The sequence below is a fragment of the Mya arenaria genome, chromosome 13, assembly GCF_026914265.1.
Source record: "Mya arenaria isolate MELC-2E11 chromosome 13, ASM2691426v1".
NCBI lineage: Eukaryota > Metazoa > Mollusca > Bivalvia > Myida > Myidae > Mya > Mya arenaria.
The window spans coordinates 33,050,450-33,072,283 of NC_069134.1; the positions used below are offsets into that span (position 1 = coordinate 33,050,450).

The 21,834-nt window shown below is 37.2% G+C and overlaps 2 protein-coding genes across 3 annotated transcripts; both read left to right on the forward strand.

Moving 5' to 3' along the window:
• Positions 1–3,253: 3,253 nt before the first annotated feature.
• LOC128214755 (dynein light chain Tctex-type 5-like) lies at positions 3,254–4,643 on the forward strand. 2 transcript variants are annotated; one of them, XM_052921389.1, is made up of 2 exons: positions 3,254–3,551; positions 3,752–4,643. In XM_052921389.1, the coding sequence occupies exon 2, from the start codon at positions 3,780–3,782 to the stop codon at positions 4,401–4,403; it is 624 nt and encodes a 207-aa protein (XP_052777349.1). In that variant the 5' UTR covers positions 3,254–3,551; positions 3,752–3,779; the 3' UTR covers positions 4,404–4,643. The 2 variants fall into 2 exon arrangements, with proteins under 2 accessions (XP_052777349.1, XP_052777348.1); XM_052921388.1 differs by having other exon boundaries at positions 3,758–4,643.
• Positions 4,644–12,956: 8,313 nt separating this feature from the next.
• Positions 12,957–15,666, forward strand: LOC128214620 (uncharacterized). The gene is made up of 4 exons (XM_052921187.1): positions 12,957–13,201; positions 13,800–14,207; positions 14,452–14,576; positions 14,801–15,666. The coding sequence occupies exons 1-4, from the start codon at positions 13,066–13,068 to the stop codon at positions 15,170–15,172; spliced, it is 1,041 nt and encodes a 346-aa protein (XP_052777147.1). The 5' UTR covers positions 12,957–13,065; the 3' UTR covers positions 15,173–15,666.
• The last annotated feature ends 6,168 nt before the right edge of the window (positions 15,667–21,834 follow it).

A 21,834-nucleotide genomic window follows, 5' to 3' on the forward strand; every position in this document is an offset into this window, starting at 1 on the left:
TTACACTGACATGTTTCATAAAATCCATGGGTTGATAATATATGCACCTCATATGCATAGATGCATTCGAACAAATATATACAATTAATTTCAATGAGCGCTTGAACTCACAGTGTTGAGGTCAATATTTTCAGTCATTAAAGGGATCTTTTAATTATGCTTTTGAAACTTTATGATGATCTATCACCCTTTTTTCTGCCTATGAAATAGCTGACACAAGTAAGGTGTGTTTTGTCTTCATGATATAAGAAAATTTAAAAAATAAAAAAAAATCGGAGAAAAATCCGTTTTATTTTTATTTATTTCTCCTTTGGGACATTTTATGCATTTTATTTTTATTTTTATTTCCTCCTCCATACCCGTCTTTTTGAAAAATCTCCCGTAAATCTAAAGATAAAAAAACTCTGGCCTTACGGTTGTTATGATCGCACAATGGATCTAGAACAGTATAAGGTACCTTGAAATAAATATAAGTAAAAGTTGGATAAAGTAAACTCTTAATGATAAAGAATGGGCGGAGCGAAGTAGCGAACGAGCTTTTCTTAATCATTCAGGTCATCTAACTGTCTAAGAATACGACCACATTGGATGACTCATTAACATCGCAAAATCTGAGGCAGGAATTGTGCATCGGATAAGTGGCAGTAGTCGAACCTTTAAACGCCCGGGAAAGTTGGAATTCTTAATGATTAAGCCTAGGACTAAATGATTGCCTATCTCAGTATCTGCAATTTCAGTGGCTGAAAATGTCGGTTGTATTGTAAACGACTTTAGAATACAACCTACATTTTCAGCCAATGAGATTGCAGATTTGCAATCATTAAGTAGCAGACTTAATCATTAAGAATTTCAGCGTTCGCGCGTGTATAAAGGTCCGCCTACTGCCAATCATCCGATACACACTCCTTACGTCAGAGTTTGCGTTTACAATGTATTAGCCAATGAGGTTGTATTCTAAGTCAGTTAGATGACATGAAGTGAATTCTTAATGTTAAAGGACTCGTATATATGCTAGCAAAAATCATAAAACATCATGTTTGTTTGTTTGTTTATTTGAGTTTATCAAGGTCTGCCCGCGTCCATTGGCTGCATTATGGCTTGACCCCGCCGTGACGCCATCACGACTTAAATTGTGTTTAAATGCCATAAGTGACATGAGATAGAAGTGATAGCAATTCGCAGTCAAATCCAGGCATTGGAAGACTTGAAGAAACAGAGTGAGATACAAGAAATCCGGGTGCGATACCCAAACTCTTTGCGAAGAGACCTCTTGGTTCTTTAACGTGCTTGGTGTAAAGCACCGATACACGGGATACAACTTTCCTGGGTTGAACCAGTACTGAGTACACCACTTTCCCAAGCACTACCCTTTAAATGCCTAGCGCCAGGCAAGGGAGCTACTTGTACCAGCTTTTAACGTCTTTCGGTATGACGCAGCCTGGGATCGAACCCACGACCTCCCGCTCCGTAAGCGGACGCTTAACCACAAGGCCACGGAGACGGTAAACATCATGTTTCTGTTGTGCTCGCAATACATTTTGGAACAAACAAAACGTCAAACCCCGTTGGCTCGAAGTCAATGGAACCGGCGAAAATACCTCAAGTCACGGAAAAGTCGAGCTAAGCGGGAATGCTTACATTCTTTATAAAGAAATCGGTCCTTTACATCCAGTTCGAGCCAACGAGGAATTCGACCCAAGCGAGTTCGAGCCAGTGGGGTTTGACTGAATCTAATATTTCCTCATGTGCTGTGTATTTGCATAGCTCCGAATGAGTAGGGGCGGCTTATACTAGTCACACTGTCCGCCCGTCCGTTCGATCGTTTGTCCGTCCGTTTCTATCGTGTCTCGGCTGACAATTCTATTCAAATTTCGACCAAACTTCACAGAAATGTGAAGCGGCATGGGACCGTGTGTCGCACATACTGTCATCTATGCTCGCACCTCTTAGGCCAAAGATACACAGCTATCACTCCAACAAGACCGAATCGGGGGGGGGGGCATTTGTCACGTTCCAGTGACAACTCTTTTCTTTAGTTATTAGTTAAATATTTAAAGAAGAAAAACACTATCAGAGTTTGTATGTCTATGTAGCAATCATTTTCAAAAGCATATATTTGATTTCATGTTTTCCCCGCTAAAGTTCTCAACTACATCAAAACTAATTAAGCGGTCCATATATTGCGGAAATTACTATTAAAGTAGCTTTAGAATTCTGAAAAAATCATGAGAATGATTTTATATTTCTTCTGTATTTTAATTATACAATCACCGTTTGATCTTTGTCAGTTGGCAGTATATGCAAACAAACAAACTGAATCGACGGTTCATGCTTTTTTATTATTTATATTGGGGTATTGATAAACGTAAGCTCAAATATGCTATTAAACTTCTGGGCATAAAAGACATCAAAATGAATAAATTACAATCGGTTTTAACTTCAATACCGTGGGTGCCATCAATAAAGCAATCAATGAGAAGTAAAAGACTCGGATTTATGACCATGTCAAAACACAGATGGTCCGTCACAAATTGATCGCCAAGATTTAATTGTTGAAGTAATTTAAATTTGTATGACCAGAAATCTTTACCGTAGCAAAATTTGAGGTCTGGTCATAAAGTCCGTTTGAAAAGAATTGTGCTCTAAAGGTAATTGCTGCAATTTCAACTTTTATAATTTAATTTACATTCTGTTACACAAAAAACTGCTTCACCGTCCTAAATTGTGACAACAACAACAAAAACAATAAACAACAGCAACAACAATATTATCAGCAGTAACATCAATGCACCTATCAATGTTTTTCCCACCGATGGGACATATAGGGGGGGGGGGGGCTTCAGACAGCAGGGGTAAGACCGGTCCCCCGGGAATAGATTTGGTCGGATTTCCCCAGCCATTTACAATTACTCTAAATTCTAATGATACCACGATCATATCTAAAGCCTTTTCTCTCCTGTGTGTTTGCCTTGAAGAAATATCATTCCCAATGCATTTTAGTGTTGTCGCGCATGTCTCTGCGATGACGGATTCTGATTTAATTATTTAGAAAGACTTCAACGAAAGAAACCATGACCACATTCCAATTAAATCATGAATTGGTTTTATATTTTATAAATATCCAGTAGATTATTTAGCGATTCGTGTTCATGTGGATTTTTTGAACGACCCTCTTGGTGTAGCATTTATGTTTATACAAAATATCATTTTAAATGTATTCTATTTTATATATCTACCAATGCATCCAATTGTATTCACCTAAACCGCGGTTTTACCTATTCAATTTAATAGCTAAATGTTGATCGGTGAAGACATTACATGAATTGAAACAATAGATCTCGTTGCGGCGCCTATCAGGAACATCTGCAGAGCTAAAATCAGGCATCTCAGATTTTAAGTCATTAAAATTTAATTGATTTTGACTCTAGATGTGTATATTTAAAATATCATCTTCGATTGTGGGTATGGCTACGGACCTTTAACAGATTTATATACTTACAGGATAGTTTTGCTTTTTGTGCTGGATTAAATATCTGGAATAAAAGTAGAAGGTAGGTTCTTGTCTTTAAAAACGGTGTGAAATGGGGTTGTTGTTTTTTACTATTACTGGTAAACGGGTAATAGTTATACCTAAGATAAACTATCATTTTGTTAATCTATCTATTGAATCGTAAACCATTATATTTTCATTAACAATTCCGTGAGAAATGGCTTCCGCTCACTTACTTATAAGTAAAACACTCTCGGTCATTTTTAGGATTTCAACCACATTACACGCGATGTCGATGAACCGGAAGCAGTCAATGGTCTCCAGTCGGAAGGGGTCCGTGGATAAATCGGTTGTGGACATGCGCCGAAAGTCCATCATTGACCGGAAATCGTCTAAAGACGGCCCGGGCCTCATGATTCCCGTCGGCATGGACCGTCGGGGATCTATCGCTGGCCGTCGGTACTCCATATCAGATCGGAAGTTCTCCATGGCGGACTCTCTTGCGGGCCGCTCGGGGCCGTTGTCGGCTGGGAAAGATGGACGCTTGAATATAAAGTACGAAAACACATACAAAGTCGAGCCTGATAAGAACTTTCCAATATATGAGGCCAAGAAAATCGCAATGGAGATTTTGACTAGGGAGCTGGACGGACGGGAATATGATAAAGACGATTGCTCGCGACTAAGCCGCCTCATCTCGGACCGGATAAAACAACAATGCAAGGCGCTTGGCTATCCCCGCTACAAGATAGTGGCCATAGTCGCCATAGGGCAGAGCCAAGAATCACACCCCTCTTTGTCCTTCACCAGCCGGTTTATATGGAACGAAAAATATGACAATTTCGCCGAAGCCTCATTCAAGAGTAAACACTTGTTTGGAGTTGCCTTGGTTTATGCAGTGTACGTGGACTAGCTGTTGTTACAATTTGAGATTAGTTCTTTCTTTTTTTAAATTATACAATTTATTGATTTGTTCTGTGATAGACTGGATATAAGCTCAGTTTTTATAATTTATGTGTGTTTTCGGAATTTACAGAGAATTTGTTAAAAGGGATGTAATTCATAACTGTACGGAGCATGTGCACAATGGGCCTGGGGCGTAGCCAGGCTTTACTGAATGTTACGCACGAAAGGGAGAGGGTGTGGGAGGGGAATATCCCTGTAGCCGTAGGGGGGGGGTCGGGGGGGGGGAGGGAGGGGCTTCCCAGTGAAAAAAGGTTTATGGAACTAAAATGTTGAGCACTGATGTGTATTTGAAGGGATTTATAGTTCGAGGCCGCCAACTTTGTAGTTACCAAGTGACTGATTTAGGCTCAGTTAGCCGTATCTAGCACAGAGAAATAATGCTTACTATAGATGATCTTCCCTTTATTCTGATATCGATATTTAGCTACGCCCTCGACTATGATGCTACTTTGGGCCATATTCTTTTTTTTTCATTTTTTCAAATAGATGTTACACAAATGCGAAAGTGCGTATCGCTGGCTACGCCCCTGTGGGCGTTGAGGGTACTGAAAAAAATATTAGATTTGTTTTAAGTAATTTTACTTAAATTAACACACTGGCTTTAATATGTTTTAAGAACCGTTTTACAACCTAGTACGGAGATAAAAAAAAAGACAAACGATTGTATGTAGTGATATCATTAAATCTGCATTCTCACAGATTGTACGCTTCAACAGCTTTTCCATTTTTGTCTCAGAATCAGCTCGTTTTGGCATCAATGCCTTCAATCCAGTCATAAAAGATAACTCACAATAGAACAGATCTCAACTGTTAGGAAAACTGCCGGAAATTTCATTATTCTTAAAGTGTTAGTAACGCTTTTACCCGTAAAACAACAAGTTTCGAGTGTAAATATAAAAACTGCGATCTGATATTTTATCAGCAGTCTTATACCACTAGTTTTCAGACATTTACGCAAAATTTGGCTAATTCCAAAACAAAGATAAAGAGTTGTAAAACAGTCAATCTGTGAGAGTGCAGCTTTTAAACTGAAGATAATTATCTTTACTGTCTCCCCATATATAGGCTGTTACTATACCCGGGCCACCATAGACCGTACCGTTCACTTTAAGAAATGCCCCTTTAAGTATGATTCAAATGTAGGATTTCGTTTCAATCCTGTATAGATATGCTTCCATTCATAACTCTAAAAATAATCAATGTATATATTTTGGGTTTTATCCGTTTTACACATATTTTTCGTGTACGTAGATGTAGGCTTAACAATTGTCAGCTTTAAGTGAGAGCACTTTTGTTTAACAACTTCAAATATTGTTTTAGTGAAAGAATGTAAACATTATCAAAACAGTGTATACAAAATTACATTATTTTTTTACCTCAAATACTTAAACAAGCGTACTATAGTGAACGGCGACCCGTGTGCTTGTTATACAACCCTATTGTAGTGTTGTTTTGTTATGTTGAGTGTAAGACGCTAGCTACACGTTCTTCTAAGATAGTGGACATAGTCGCCATGGGACACAGCCTAGAGACACACCTCCGGCGTCTGTGTATATGGAACGATACCTATGACAATTGCGTATAGGGCCTTAAAATACATTTCGTTCGGGTTACCTGACCCTACCTACGTGATAGGTGCCCACCCTTCCGTTTTTATATTCAGTTGATAAACCCCCACAATGAAATAACAACAAAAATATTACTTTAACACCAATCCCTAGTGATGACAATTACGTTCTTATATAAACCCTAATAATGGCCTACCTACCTTACCTGTTTTTGAAAGGATGTAACCCTTACCAAACTATTTCTTTCGGCCTAGGCTCCTTTCATGAGGGCTGGCATTGGTGCGGTATACTCGGACTTAAAGGCCTAGTTTAAGGAATGTTTGGCATGATAATCCCCTGCTGTGCATCTCCTGCTAATTACACTGTCGTCACAGTAGGGGTCAATTTCCTGTGTATTCGTTTATTGGCCCAAGGCCATTTAGGGGCCATTTTCATAATAAAACAGTTATGTACTAATACACGATTGTTGTTGGGGTTTTTTTGTTGTTGTTTTTTAGGGCGAGGGGTCACTTATAGAAGGCTTATACTAGGCCTTTAAGATTTCGTAATAGTATATGATGAATTCATTTTTAAATTATCTGAATCAGTATTGGGATCGGTTTTTTAATTGTTTGGCAGATATGCTCAATGTCGGTATATTCGGTATATTCTGTGCCTAAAATGAATAATTTGAAAGATGAAAATTTGCAATAAACCTTTAATTAAAATATGTCAGAAGCCTACCATAAACGCTTTAATAATATGCAGTGTAACAATTGCTTTAATCGCGTAAGATGAGCCACAAATTGATTATGAATACAAATTTAGGATAGAGTGAAATATTACAATTTAAGCTTTATTCCACATTTAAACATGATAAGCCGGGCTTTATCCAGGGCAGTAATTGTTCTTCAATAAGATTACTTTAATAGAAGAAGCACCCGTGGAATAATGATATTTGTTTTAAATGTGTAACCCTGAACAATAACAATACCAATAAATATTCTAATGTTTTGATACATTTAGGAACTTTAAATGTTGTTTATAATCCAAAACCCTCTAGTTATAACAAGTATTGAAAGGATATGATTTCAACTGCAGACCTTGAGTATCAGGAGCCATGTATACGAACAGTCTGATGTCTGAGTTCAGACTCAAGTGGTACAACTGCAGACTTCGAGTAATAGGGGCCATGATTACGAGCAGCCTAATGTCTGAGTTCAGACTCAAGTGGCACAACTGCAGACTTCGAGTATCAGAGTTCATGTATACGAACAGCCTAATGTCTGAGTTCAGACTCAAGTGGCACAACTGCAGACTTCGAATATCAGAGTTCATGTATACGAACAGCCTGCTGTCTGAGTTCAGACTCAAGTGGCACAACTGCAGACTTCGAGTATCAGGGGGCATGATTACGAACAGCCTGCTGTCTAAGTTCAGACTCAAGTGGCGCAACTTTAGACCTCGAGTGTCAGAGGCCATGGTTACGAACAGCCTGATGTCTGAGTTCCGACTCAAGTGGCGCAACTGTAGACCTCGAGTGTCAGAGGCCATGGTTATGAACAGCCTGCTGTCTGAGTTTAGACTCAAGTGACGCAACTGTAGACCTCGTGAATAAGGGGCCATGATTACGAACAGTCTGATGTCTGAGTTCCGACTCAAGAGGCACAATTGCAGACCTCGAGTATCAGGAGCCATGTATAGGAACAGCCTGCTGTCTGAGTTCAGACTCAAGTGGCATAACTGCAGACTTCGAGTATCAGGGGTCATGATTACGAACAGCCTGCTGTCTGAGTTCAGACTCAAGTGGCATAACTGAAGACTTCGAGTATCAGGGGCCATGATTACGAACAGTCTGATGTCTGAGTTCAGACTCAAGTGGCATAACTGAAGACTTCGAGTATCAGGGGCCATGATTACGAACAGCCTAATGTCTGAGTTCAGACTCAAGTGGCATAACTGAAGACTTCGAGTATCAGGGGCCATGATTACGAACAGCCTGCTGTCTGAGTTCAGACTCAAGTGGCATAACTGAAGACTTCGAGTATCAGAGTTCATGTATACGAACAGCCTGCTGCCTGAGTTCAGACTCAAGTGGCACAACTGCAGACCTCGAGTATCAGGGGTCATGATTACGAACAGCCTGCTGTCTGAGTTCAGACTCAAGTGGCATAACTGAAGACTTCGAGTATCAGGGGCCATGATTACGAACAGTCTGATGTCTGAGTTCAGACTCAAGTAGAATAACTGCAGACCTCGAGTATCAGGGGCCATGATTACGAACAGTCTGCTGTCTGAGTTCAGACTCAAGTGGCACAACTGCAGACCTCGAGTATCAGGGGTCATGACTACGTACAGTCTGATGTCTGAGTTCAGACTCAAGTGGCACAACTGCAACCTCGAGTATCAGAGGCCATGACTTCGAACAGTCTGATGTCTGAGTTCAGACTCAAGTGGCACAACTGCAACCTCGAGTATCAGGGGTCATGACTACGAACAGTCTGATGTCTGAGTTCAGACTCAAGTGGCACAACTGCAGACCTCGAGTATCAGGAGCCATGTATACGAACAGTCTGATGTCTGAGTTCAGACTCAAGTGGCACAACTGCAACCTCGAGTATCAGGAGCCATGTATACGAACAGTCTGATGTCTGAGTTCAGACTCAAGTGGCATAACTGCAGACTTCGAGTATCAGGAGCCATGTATACGAACAGTCTGCTGTCTGAGTTCAGACTCAAGTGGTACAACTGCAGACCTCGAGTGTCAGAGGCCGTGATTACGAACAGTCTGATGTCTGAGTTCAGACTCAAGTGGCACAACTGCCAATCTTTCTTTGATTGTTACTTTCCTGTTAGGTTTTTATATTGAAAGTTGACGAATTGTATTTCTTTATTAAATTGTACAATAATTAACATTATTTTTTGAAAAACCAACAGAATAAATATGAATTTATTGTAAATTAAACAATTCTGTGTCTGACTCAGACTTGAGACCGTTCGTTCTCACTGCATCAAGATTCAAATTCTTCTGCAGTCGGAATACGTGTTTCTTTTTTATAATTATTTTATTACAGTTTTTCATTTTGTTTATTTCGTGCCTAAACTAACCACCTTTCTATGTTTGACAAACTTTTTCAAAACATTTTTTATGTTTGATTACAGCAAAACAGCCGCTAATAGGCTTTTAATCATTTTATCATAAAGAATAAAAGTCGATTATCTATGAAATCAATTTGCAAACGAAAGAAAGCGGCTACCGCGCTATATAATTGTGGCAATAGTCGCCATAGGACTAAGCATAAGTCAAACAGACATTCGTCTGTCGGTTTATATGGAATGAAAAAAAATAAGTAAAAAACCCGCCGAGGACTCTTTCAAGACAAAACCCTTGATCGGTCTGACCTTGGTTTATGCAGACGCAGACGAGCTTTTGTTGCAATTTGGGTATAGTTTATATCTACGTGATCTTAATCAATACTATGATTTATGTATTGCTACTGAATAAGAAGGGGCTGGCCATGACAAGTTCAACTAAGTGGGAGACGTGAATAATAAACCACAGTCAGTGAAAAGGACATTTATTCAATGTCAAAACAAAATAATAAATACGAGTTTGACATCCTCGTATTGTTAGGATATATGCTCAATTTTCATATTTTGTGTAATATGAATAGTTAAGAAGTATTTATAAAGAGTTTTGGAATAAATCTTTGTAAGGAGCAATCATGACAAAACCTCATCTGTTAAGTGATTTTATTGATAGCTTTGCGAACGAAGGATCGCTCAATGTGAACGAGCGAGGCACAAAACATTTGATTATTCATTTGTAACGTCTGAAAATGTTTTAAGTTAGAAATCAGACCTTATCTATATCTCACAAATATACACATTAGCACGTATACATATGTATACACATGTACGCCAATTAACAAAATAGAGTGCACGAAATAATTGATTGGATTGTTTGAAGCGATGAACTACAAGACAGGACTCGTACCTTTGGAAATCAACTTCGCCAGAAGCATTATTTAATCTTATAAGACACACACACACTCTCTCTCGCGCGCACACGCACGCGCACGCACGCACGCACGCACGCACACACACACACACACACACACACACTTAATATGCACTTGTATATGAGCCGCATCGCGCGATTTTGGGCCTTCGGACATAAATATTAAAAATGAAATAATCATTAATAAAAACATGCCAAAAATAATGATGTTTCTATGTTAATCAATTTCTTCCAAACTTCTTTCTTTTTAAGCTTTGTCATTGGTGCGTCATTTTCTCCACAATTTATGACCATTGGTTTACTCATGTTTCCATAGCAACCATGGAATTCGTCCCGACATATTTTGCCTGCATTAATAGTCTGTGTTTAAAACTGCCAAATATATTAAAAATACAAAACTGATACATTATTTTTATCTTAATTTATGGTCATTGAAGATTCTATGATAAGAAAATAATTTTAATTATAAGCTAAATTTGATATTGATACGTTAATTTTGCACGTCATTTGAATAAAGTGCTTTCGTAACGACGTCATTTGAATGACGTCAAATTTAGTATTCAAAATGTGCAATACATGGTCTTACTTGTAAGCACGTATCTTACGCAATTTAAGTGATATCATCATGAAACTTTCAGAATATCTTCCTAAAATATAATTTCATTCAAATACCTTCAAACATTGTAATAGCAAATATGTCCGAAGGCCCAAAATCGCGCGACGCGGCTCATATAATGAATTTTGAAATAAAATTGCAGTTATTTTCGCCGAGTTTATGAGTAGTATAAAGATCCCACCTGAGAATAGTTAAGAGCATAATGTTAACAATCTGGATAATTGAGAAGCAAGCCCGCCTTAGTCACAATATGTTTTAATTCATTTAGATCATGCCATTGACATGTTTTCACCAGGCGGGGAACAATAACATAATGACATTATCATTTCTTAAAGTCTCATTAAGTTTTAGTGAGGTAAACTTATTGACTTGTATGAATATCCAAAATGACTTTTCTTAACCTTGTTCAACCATTAGAATGATAAAAATGCAATTATCGCAATTACAAAATGCGTGAATTGATATAAAGCGCGCACGTCATTACGAAATTTGCATATCACGTGACTTTCTGATTGCGTAATATTCTATGTGGCTTTATATAATAATGATTTGATTTTTTTAACCAAGAAGTTTTTGGTTTAAATATTTTTCTCTGAAAACACTAATTTTATCATTATTTCACTCTTTAACAACGAAATTGCAAAAAAAAATTGGGTTTTAGTGGGCTGCGCATCCACGCCGGTAAAGTCAAGAAAGAAAAAATAAACAGCACCCAATCCACTAGACCACGATGGTTTAAATACTTCGTTATGATGAGTTATTGATCATTCATCACGTGATAATGATATTAACTAATAACGCAACAACAACGCTATGGGCGCTAATGAAAATGAAAATTGTGGTCTCCAAAAACTATATTTGAGCAAATATTAACATTTGCTAAAGGGTTCCAGCTAATTGTATCTTAGTTTTAACACTAATAACTGATTTGCCTCGCTTTATTTCGTCATACAGAAAATACGTTGTAGTTCATCTCGTTGTTAACTTTTACAAAGTTCTAAACAAGAGGCCCATGTATACCTTAGTCTAAAACCATAGATGTTCAATAAGGGGTCCTTCTCATCCTTGACGTCGTTTAGTTTACGTCCTTAGAACAGAGTACTGAGGTTGTTGACCTTAAGAGAAAGGAGAACAGTGGCCAGGTTGTTGGAACATTCGTTAAATACATAGCGGTGAACGTTTTAACGTTAACGATCTCGTTGTCAACAAATTCACATATAGAACGAGCGTCACTGGGCCGGTTGTTGGAACGCTCGTTCTATTTGTGACTTTGTTGACAACGCGATGGAGCATTCTGGACGTTATCATGGTTACAGAAGTATGCGACAAGGGTGATTGAGCGTTAGGGTCGAGTTTATCATCCATGTCCAAAACCATGACTCGCTACCATGCCATTGTTCCCACCTCTTTCTTCTTCATATTGCATCCATTAGCACTACAGAATGCCTGTTTGTACAGGCGAAATACACGGGGTATCCCTAGTACTGTACTATCACCGGTAAAAGCCATAAAGAGTCAAAGATGACACAGCTGTTTTGATTGGCTAAACTAAGTTGTGGCTACAAGTTACTAAGTTAAGGCCACGATTTGATAAGTTGTGGTCACAATGTACTAAGTTGTGGTCTCAAGTTACTAAGTTATGGCCACAGTTTACTTAGTCGTGGCATCAAATCTTAGCCTCAGGTAACTAAGTTATGGCCACACTATTTTAAGTTGTAACCATAACTTGCTACTAAGTTATGGCCACACTATTTTAAGTTGTAACCATAACTTGCTACTAAGTTATGGCCACACTATTTTAAGTTGTAACCATAACTTGCTACTAAGTTATGGCCACACTATTTTAAGTTGTAACCATAACTTGCTACTAAGTTATGGCCACACTATTTTAAGTTGTAACCATAACTTACTACTAAGTTATGGCCACAATTTACATAGTCGTGGCCTCAAGTTACTAAGTTGTGGCCACAGTTTATTAATTAGTGGCCACAATATAAAATAAGTGTTGCTACCGTTCTACGAAACGTGTGTTATAACCTTTTTTTAAGAAACTTTCACTTGATAGTCGACTTGATTGTCGTTTAACGCTATATTTAGATTCAAGCAAAAATAATTCTGCTGTAAAATACGTGTAATGTCATATACCTCGACCCCTCCTATCTGGGTCGAGGGATAGGACAGCACACCTGTCTGAGATATGAACTGTCATATTTGGGATCCCACGATGTAGGTATCATGATTATAAATAACTTAACAATAATACACCCACCAGTCGGTATACTTCAAACAGCTATAAAAAGAATAAGAAGTTAAATTAAAGTCTCACAATTTCATTTATCATTGATATCGACTGATGATTTAATAGCAAGTATTAAATTTACTTGAAAGAAAAGATTGAAAATACTCTAAGCCAAGCAAACCTAAAATGAAAAATCTAATGCCTGATGGCGTAAAAGGAAAGGACATTTATTACAACCCAAGCAATGGAGAGTGGGGGTATTGCCTGGATATATGTAAACCCTCGGATAGAAATGACGGAGCTTGTACAAACTATTGTCCTGGTATGTTTTTTATTACTTATATTTCGTAATGATCCTAAGTTTAATACTTTCTTGTGAGTGTTTATCAACATGAGGGAGAAACAACCTTTTATTCGTTTTTAAAGGCCTAGAGTTTAAGTCTTCTATAAGTGACCCCCCCCCCCCCCCCACAAAAAAACAACAACAAAAAAACAAAAAAAAAACGTGTATTTGTACACAACCTCTGTTAATTGATCTTAATCTAATTGCCTAATTGTCTTATTAGATCTCCGATCTGAGTATCCTACTGTGCAGTTTGTGATATTTTAAGATAGAAATGGACCCAAAATGGCCCTGAGCCAATAAACGAATACACAGAAAATTGGCCCCTACTGTGACACCACTGCAATTAGCAGGATATGCACAGCAGGGAATAATCATGCCAAACATTCCTTAAACTAGGCCTTTAACACTGTTGAAACATGTGCACCGCTCTAAAGATATGAATAACTCGAAGGAAGAGGTCACAGTTTAAATAAAGCAAACGATTTAAATAGAAAGTACGACCTGTAAATTCCAAAGCGTGTTTATTTGTATTTTTCTACTCCATGGGATCCCACTGTATGACTTTTAATTTCAGAGTACATACGCCAGTATAAGACAGAAGTGTTTACAAAGCTGCCTCCCGTCACGTTCGCAGGAGATGGAAGCGTGCCCCCTGAACTCATTGTTCTCGTCACCTTTGTGTCTGTTGGTGTCATCGTAGTAATTATCTATGTGGTTTATAAACGCCAATCTATCGCCCGTTGGATGACAAATGTATGGCAACGGGTGTTGATGACGAAACCAGGCGTGCCTCCTAGTGATTACAACCAAGAGGAAACCGGTCAAAGAGGTCAAGACGAAACTGTGATTAACATCGAAACTGATCAGTTAAATCCTGGCGCTCCAGTCTCCATTCCATCTGGCTCTGTCACTGAACCCTTACTTCCGGGAAATAACTTGGAGACTGAGGACATCCACAACGATTACATTCCAGACACAGCAGGTTAACATATTTCATATGTACTTGATGAACCACTCTTGAAAAAGTGCTGTTGTTAGCTATGGTTCAGAAACACCATCGTGTGCCAATCACATTCATAACATCATAACCTATTCAATTATTACAAGTAATACAAATCTTAATATTCTAAATCAGTATATTTCAATCATTGGTTATAAAGTTTACGCCACTCCCATTATCACTGTGTCAAGAATAATCAAACTTCCTGTTCTATTTTTCTTTGTAGACGATCATGTTTCAACGGATTTGAGAGGACCGGATGGGACTGAAGATCTGAATTCCCAGAGAAATGATGAAGCCGTGGCCAGGGAGTATCAACTCGAACAAGACAAAGGGATCAGAGGGAAGAAGGTTTGTAAAATTGCACTTTTACATCAGGATATGAAAGTGATACAATATTTTCACATGGCTGATATACGTCGTTTACCGCGCTGGATAAGATTAGTAATACAGATTATTGAATTTTCAAATGGTCATAATTTTGTAAATGGACAATGTCAAGGTATCATTTTTATGCCACACATCTACCTATGTCCTTGATTAAATAACACATATATAGTGATATTGTTTTACAGGAAACTGTACTGCAGTTCGGGAGAACAGAGCCTATGGCTGGTGAAGACGAAGTCGCCTACACTGATCAACCGGGACGGAACTCCATCTCACTAGAAAGCAACAACGAAAAAACAATGGGAAACAACCAAAACACAAACCTATTATCACGATACTCTTGCACTGAATCAAGCAACCACACTACTGTGTCAACTCATTCTAACGAGCCCACAGAGTTAGCGCAATCCGTAATGAACGAGGAGCAAAGGAGAAGGGATTCTAGTCCGCCTTTAGTCGCCGATAGAAATAGTGTTGCTCAAAATCCTGAAGACGAATTAAAACAAACTGAAAACGCTCTCAATGGACAAGTACCGTTACCAAATTTTATTGCTTGAGTTTTTGTGGTTGTGTAGTCATAAGGTCTGATGTGTTCTGTTTTTGTTATTTATATGTATATGATCTGTTATTATGCGCCCTGGTTTTTAATGTACATATAACATATACGGAGCTATTTCATCATGAGTTGCAGCAGCACTTTATGTGTTTGTTTGATTTTTTAAACAATAAATGTTAAGATTCATTCCATATTACGCAAACTCATCTTTTTGGAAATATAGTACATCGTATCAATACATGAGTTTTCAACAGTACGAAGATGTGTTTTTTGTAACTTTTAATATTGATCACCTTCAATGAATCTGTTATTCCATTGATTTTTACATTGTTTCTTTGTAGTGTACCAAATCTCAGTAATTTAGGAAAACATGTTATTATTCTGTTATTGTGCATGGTATGAGTCATTCACAGGCCATTGATCTTTCATTTTACCATTGTTACATTCGTTTATATTATTTGCTTGTTAATAAAAATAAATAATGTTGGTAACTTTGTATGCGTTCCATGTGTTTCATTCTGAAAGGGTAATAGTTTAGAGGACAATTGAAAAACGTTGGCACTTGTTTGTAGAAACCACTGGTGGTTTACCAAGTAACTATAAATATCAATTACCGGGAAATTCCTGCACTAAACTGGTTAACATGAAGCCGAAATAGCGTTCAAAAACACACACTGTGTAATCGATTTTCACAAGTAGCCAGCCGTTCATATGTGCTGATATCACCCCTCCAACATAAATGACGCAACGTCATTGGTTCAGGATTGGTCACGTGGTGACCCAATATTTTTCCATATTGGGTCACCAAATTTATATATTGTACCAAAGTAGCGTCTATTTTCCGATTCCGATAAATAAATGGATCATTTAAACATGGAAACAGGTTGTCGACCTGATATATACGTTACGGGGATAGTAGGTGACCCGATATGGGATATACGGGCCGCAGGAAACAATATTCGGGTTCGAGCTTCGCTCTCACCCAATATGGTTTCTATGCCCCGTATATCCCATACCGGGTCACCTACTAACCACATAACTTATAATATGACTTCTAGGGATCAGAAACACATGTACTAGTTGTGACTCATTTCAAACAAAAACATCCAACTTCATACTTATAACATCCTTTACCCAAACAACAAAAACCAAATATAATAATGTTTATTGTCAGTGGTCGCGCTTTCTTCATTTATCTGTTCATTATCAATGTGTCTCGAAGCAATAATAAAGGACTCTTTAGAAACTTTTATTTCAAACGCAAATAATAAAATACAACGTCACTTGCGCTATTGGGTTAGTTCCTGTAGTTTGCATTGTATTTTCTTTTGTCTGTTATATAAGTTTTTTTCAGAAGCAAAAAGTATAGACCATTTATATATATAAATTTGTATAAAAATAATACCATTTCGAATTTGACGTTAAATAGTGAGGCACGGGGGTAATATAACTTGACATTGATGTTATAAAACTAGACTTTGAAGTCATATGTGTAATATGACTTTACATTAATGACATTAGTGTAATTCAACTTGATATTGATGCCATTAGTATAATATAACTTGACATTAATGGCATAAGTGTAGAAATTACACGCCATTGATGTCATTAGTGTAATATAACTTGAAATTGATTGCATACGCATAATATAACTAAACATTGAAGTCATTAGTGTAATATAACTGGACTTTGAGGTCATATGTGTATCATAACTTGACATCGCAGTCATATGTGTAATATGACCTGAAATTGATGTCATTAGTTTAATATAACTTGACATTGATTGCATACGTATAATATAACTAAACATTGAAGTCATTAACGTAATATAACTGGACTTTGAGGTCATATGTGTAACATAACATGACATTGCAGTCATGTTTGAAATATAACTTGGCATTGATGTCATTAGTGTAATACAGCTTAATGTAGATTTTATAAATGTAATTTAACATGTCTTTGATATCAATAGTGTAATTATTTTTTACATTGATGGCATTTGTATTATAAAACTAGACTTTTAGGTCATTAGTGTACTGTAACTTGACATTGCAGTCATACGTGTAATACAAATTGGCAATGTTGTCATGAGTGTAATGCAAAGTGATATTGGTGTCATTAGTGTACTGTTACTTGATATTGATCGCATACGTATATTATAACTTGACATTGATGTCATTAGTGTTATATTGCTAGACTTTGACGCCATATATGAAATATAACTTGGCATTTCAGTCATAAGTGTAATATAACTTGACATTGATGTCATTAGTGTTATATTGCTAGACTTTGACGCCATATATGAAATATAACTTGACATTTCAGTCATAAGTGTAATATAACTTGGCATTGATATCATTAGTGTAATATAACTTGTTATGTATGCCAATAGTGTACTATTTCTTGACATTGATGGCATACGTATAATTTAATTTGATATTGGTGTCCTAGTGTAATATAACTTGACATTGATGTCAAAAGTGTTATAAAACAATACTTTGAGGTCATATGTGTAATATAACTTGGCATTGATGTAATTTGTGTAACGTAATACAACTTGATGGTGATCACATAAGTGTTATAAAACTTGACATTGATGACAATGACAATTGATGACTTGACATTATCGGGGATATGAACGCAATTGGGTTGGTCAAAGTACGCGTGGAGTCCTTCGGACTCCACACACATTGACCAACCCAATTGCGTTCATACCCCGATAATGACATCAACCCCGCAATTCATTCCTTAAATATTACACTAATGGCATCAATGTCAAGTCATATTATACTAATGACATCAATGTCAAGTCATATAACACTAATGACACCAATGTCAAGTTGTAATTGTAATTGTGATTGGTTAATTGGCATTATCACGTGATGTTATCAATTTGTCTTTAACAGGTCAACATATCCACAAGGTTTGATAAAGTCCCGGTGGCCGTGTGGACTAGCCGGCTGGTTTTTTTTAAATCTTAACTCTTCCGGCGTGGGTTCGAACTCCACTAAAACCAAAATACTTGTTTGCTATATCTGTATTTTTTTCTTCAATTTCGATATCATAGAGTCTTATAATGATAAAAATAAGTGTTCTCAGATGCATTACCGAGAAAACTTATTTTTGGTCCCTAAACATGAGCGAGTCACGATATGCTAGCATTTTCAACAAAAATTCGCTTGTTTACATAAAACAAATGACAAATCGTCGCAGGCAATAAAAGAAAAAGTTATATTCTATTCAATTTTAATATGCCTGTCCTTGCACTACGAGTCGATAGGAACTCACGAAGCGTCAGTTTAGACATACATGTATCAACCAGGAAGTTTGTCAAAAACGAACTATTCTATCACGACATAAATAATATAACACCTATTTCATACGCCTCATCGGACTTAGAATGAGGTTAAATGCGAAATAATAAAAAAAAATCTGATATATTTTTGTATTGACACAAGCATCATTGTCTTTTCCAATAGGTGTTCTGTTTATAGAATAGCTAGACATTTGGACAGAGTTGAATGGAATCCTAATAAGAATCCCAGGAATGACTACTGGAGGAATATGCAATTTCAAAACCCCCAATTGTTACTAAAATAGGTATTAAAGGGACAATACTTGTTTGTACCATTGCGCCATGCACCTTTTCACACTGAATACGTACGAGTCTTTATATGTTTTTCGTCGTGTTAAAATTGGTATCGATGAGCGGTTGAACCAATTTCTAAAATAGCAAATGTCCTATTTCGTCAATCGACTTTTGATTAGTCGTGCAAAAAGGCTTTCTGACAAAGTTTATATAAATCACATTAGTGATGACCTGAATGACATTTTGTGAAGATCGAAAAATCATTCAGCGCTAATTTAAAGCTACACTCTCACAGATATATCATGTTTTTCAACTTTTTATTTTTTTGTCTTTGAAAGAGCATTTTTTTGCGCAAATATCTGCAAACCAATGATAAAAGATTGCTGACAAAAGATCAGATCGCAATTTCATATTCCTCTTCGCAAATTAATGTTTCATGGCTAAAACCGTTACTAACGGTTTAAGAAAAATGCATAAGACCTCAATTTTTGAACTTAAATATAAAAATCTATTTTTTGTCAGCAGTCTTACATAACTGGTTTACATGGAGTTTTGTAAAAAATGGCTTGTTCCAAGAAAAAATATAAAAAAGTTGTCAAAAAGTTCAATCTGTGAGAGTGCAGCTTTAAGCCGAAACCACGCCTAATATCACAAAAATATTTAGATTCTGCCTCAACTGAAAACCTGCTATAAAACTTACAAATAACGAAAAGGGAAAGGAAATAAATTATGAATGTTTAAAGATGTTTTGTATATAGAAACATTAAATTATGAACATTTTTTTGGTAATAATTAAACTATATTTAATAAGCACAAAACAATTGCGAACCAATCTTTATTTACATAATGGAATCTTAAAAGCAGTATTTCAATCACTGTTACATAAGAGCATACATATCCTAAAACTAAACATAAAACTACTTAACACTTCATAAGTACAAACTAAAACAAAAAGCGTTTACAAGTGTTTTGCAAAGAATCCAGTTCATGATAACACGACAGCATGAGTAGATGCGACAAAGAAATTCATAAGAAGAAACGACGCTATTTTAAAAGACAAGCAAATCCTCAACATGCAATATGTCACATACTCAAAGCCAAAATAAATGGAGAGACATATGTTTAACAATGCATTAAACAAACATGTGTGATATCAATATGATTAAAGTAACTCTTATTGTTGTTCGCATGTAAGTATATATGTATTGACAGCCCTAAAACTTATTTAATATTATATTTTCTTTTACAAATTGGCATAACTTTCTTTAATTGCTTAAATTGATTGTAACCTAAACACATCAAAGATTTAAATTTGATTACATTGGGTTAAATCGCTTTATGCTATCGTTCAATGCACTACATTCAAGTAGATAGTGGTACTCGTCTCCAATACTATTGTTAGCTTGCCACAACGGACACTTCCTTGAAAATTCATCCAGCCCAGCTGTGGAAACGTCAGAAAACGAGGGTATTTGAAAAGGACATATTCAAATAATTTATTTGTTCTCTCAAAAATGGTCAAGGCATTTTAATATTAATAAAAACGAATGTCTTTTGAAATTAATCTCTGCCGCAGCATATTTTGAAAATTATTTTTGATTGGTATCCCATTTTCTATTTGACCACCCCTGTAACAAGAATGTCGGAAAATGCCGAGGCAAATGGTTATTGAAATTATTAGTCGGCGCCCTTCTTTAGTCGCCGACTATATTTGATATTACTTTAGAAATATTTCAACTAAGGGACTAGTTCATAAATTGCTGAACATTGCTTTCAATAGTTTCCACGTTGCATGACGTAATGGTCACGTATTCATTAGCTCGTGTGATTTTGAGGATTTTTTTAAAGTAATTCAGTGTGTCTTTCAATAATAGTTTAGTGCATAAGAATTGACATGATGGCTAGTGACAATGAGTCTATATCGCAGATACTTAATAGGTCGGAGGAAATGGAAAATGAAGATTTGTTTGGGAATGCACGGGTGACCGGTGGCGAAGTTGTAAACATGGCGGCCACAGGTGAAAATTCAGGTGAACTGTCTAGTAAAGAATGGACTCAAGTGGCTAATAAGAGGAAACGCGCTAGGCAGAATACAGGTAGTGTTGAAATGGAAGCTTTTGAAATGCTAGATACGGGTGCCAAATTAAATGTGTTATTCTCAAAAATGCAAGCAATTGAACGTAGTCCTGTGTCGTTTTCAACAGCGCTGAAACAGTTCGAGGACACAAAGGTACGGGTTGATCAGCATGACTATATAAGACAAAATGCGCAGGGTAAGAGCACACATTTGATCATACATGGTTCGGAGGAATCTAGAATGGCTCACGGAAACGTCACAGAAGACGTTATTGACTTTTTCATCTCGCAATTGAATTAAGATGTTGACAGTTTATACATTGATTGTGCAATGAGACTAGGTCCCGTCTCTCGAAATCAAAATGCTACTCAAAAAAGACCTATCATGGTTACGTTTAGATATAAACAAGAAGTTGATTTGGTCATGCGCAATGCAAGGCGGCTAGCGGGTTGTAGATACGCCATAGATAGGGATTACCCGGAAGACATACGTGCCGTCAGAAAGCGTTGTTGGGTGGACTTTAAACGGTATAGGGAGAATAGGAACAACAGAGTTCAGTTGAGATTTCATTCAGCACTATATGTGAATGACAGGCTGGTAAGGGACGAATTCCCAGATTGGCAGGAAATAGTTCACCCTATACAGCACCGTCGGGGCCCGTTAATGCCTAGAGCGGATCCTCGGCCCTCCCAGGAGCCCTTGCAACGCAGGGAAGATGTCAGCCCCCAACCGAATAGTCTTCCGCCCGCTCCTTCATTCGCTAGTGTGGTGAATGGCAATCCTAAGTCACTCTCGCAACCAGCTACGAGAGGTGGGCAAATGCCGATCATTCAGAACATCCGAGGTCGTTCACACAGTGTTAGTATTAGTCAGCCGCTTGCCAGTCTACGGAGTGACAATAGCGTATTTACTCCCCCACAATCAGTTGTCAATGGCATCCCAAAGCCACGTGGTAGATCGATATCTTGGTCGAAACCGATGGCCAACCAGAAAAAGC

What these genes read in the sequence shown, in the direction of transcription:
- LOC128214755 (XM_052921389.1), top strand. Translation starts at nt 3,780, where the DNA reads ATGTCGATGAACCGGAAGCAGTCAATGGTCTCCAGTCGGAAGGGGTCC.
- LOC128214620 (XM_052921187.1), top strand. Translation starts at nt 13,066, where the DNA reads ATGAAAAATCTAATGCCTGATGGCGTAAAAGGAAAGGACATTTATTAC. An exon ending in TTACATTCCAGACACAGCAG is followed by an intron (nt 14,208 to 14,451) that starts GTTAACATATTT and finishes TTTTCTTTGTAG; the next exon opens with ACGATCATGTTTCAACGGAT. An exon ending in AAGGGATCAGAGGGAAGAAG is followed by an intron (nt 14,577 to 14,800) that starts GTTTGTAAAATT and finishes ATTGTTTTACAG; the next exon opens with GAAACTGTACTGCAGTTCGG.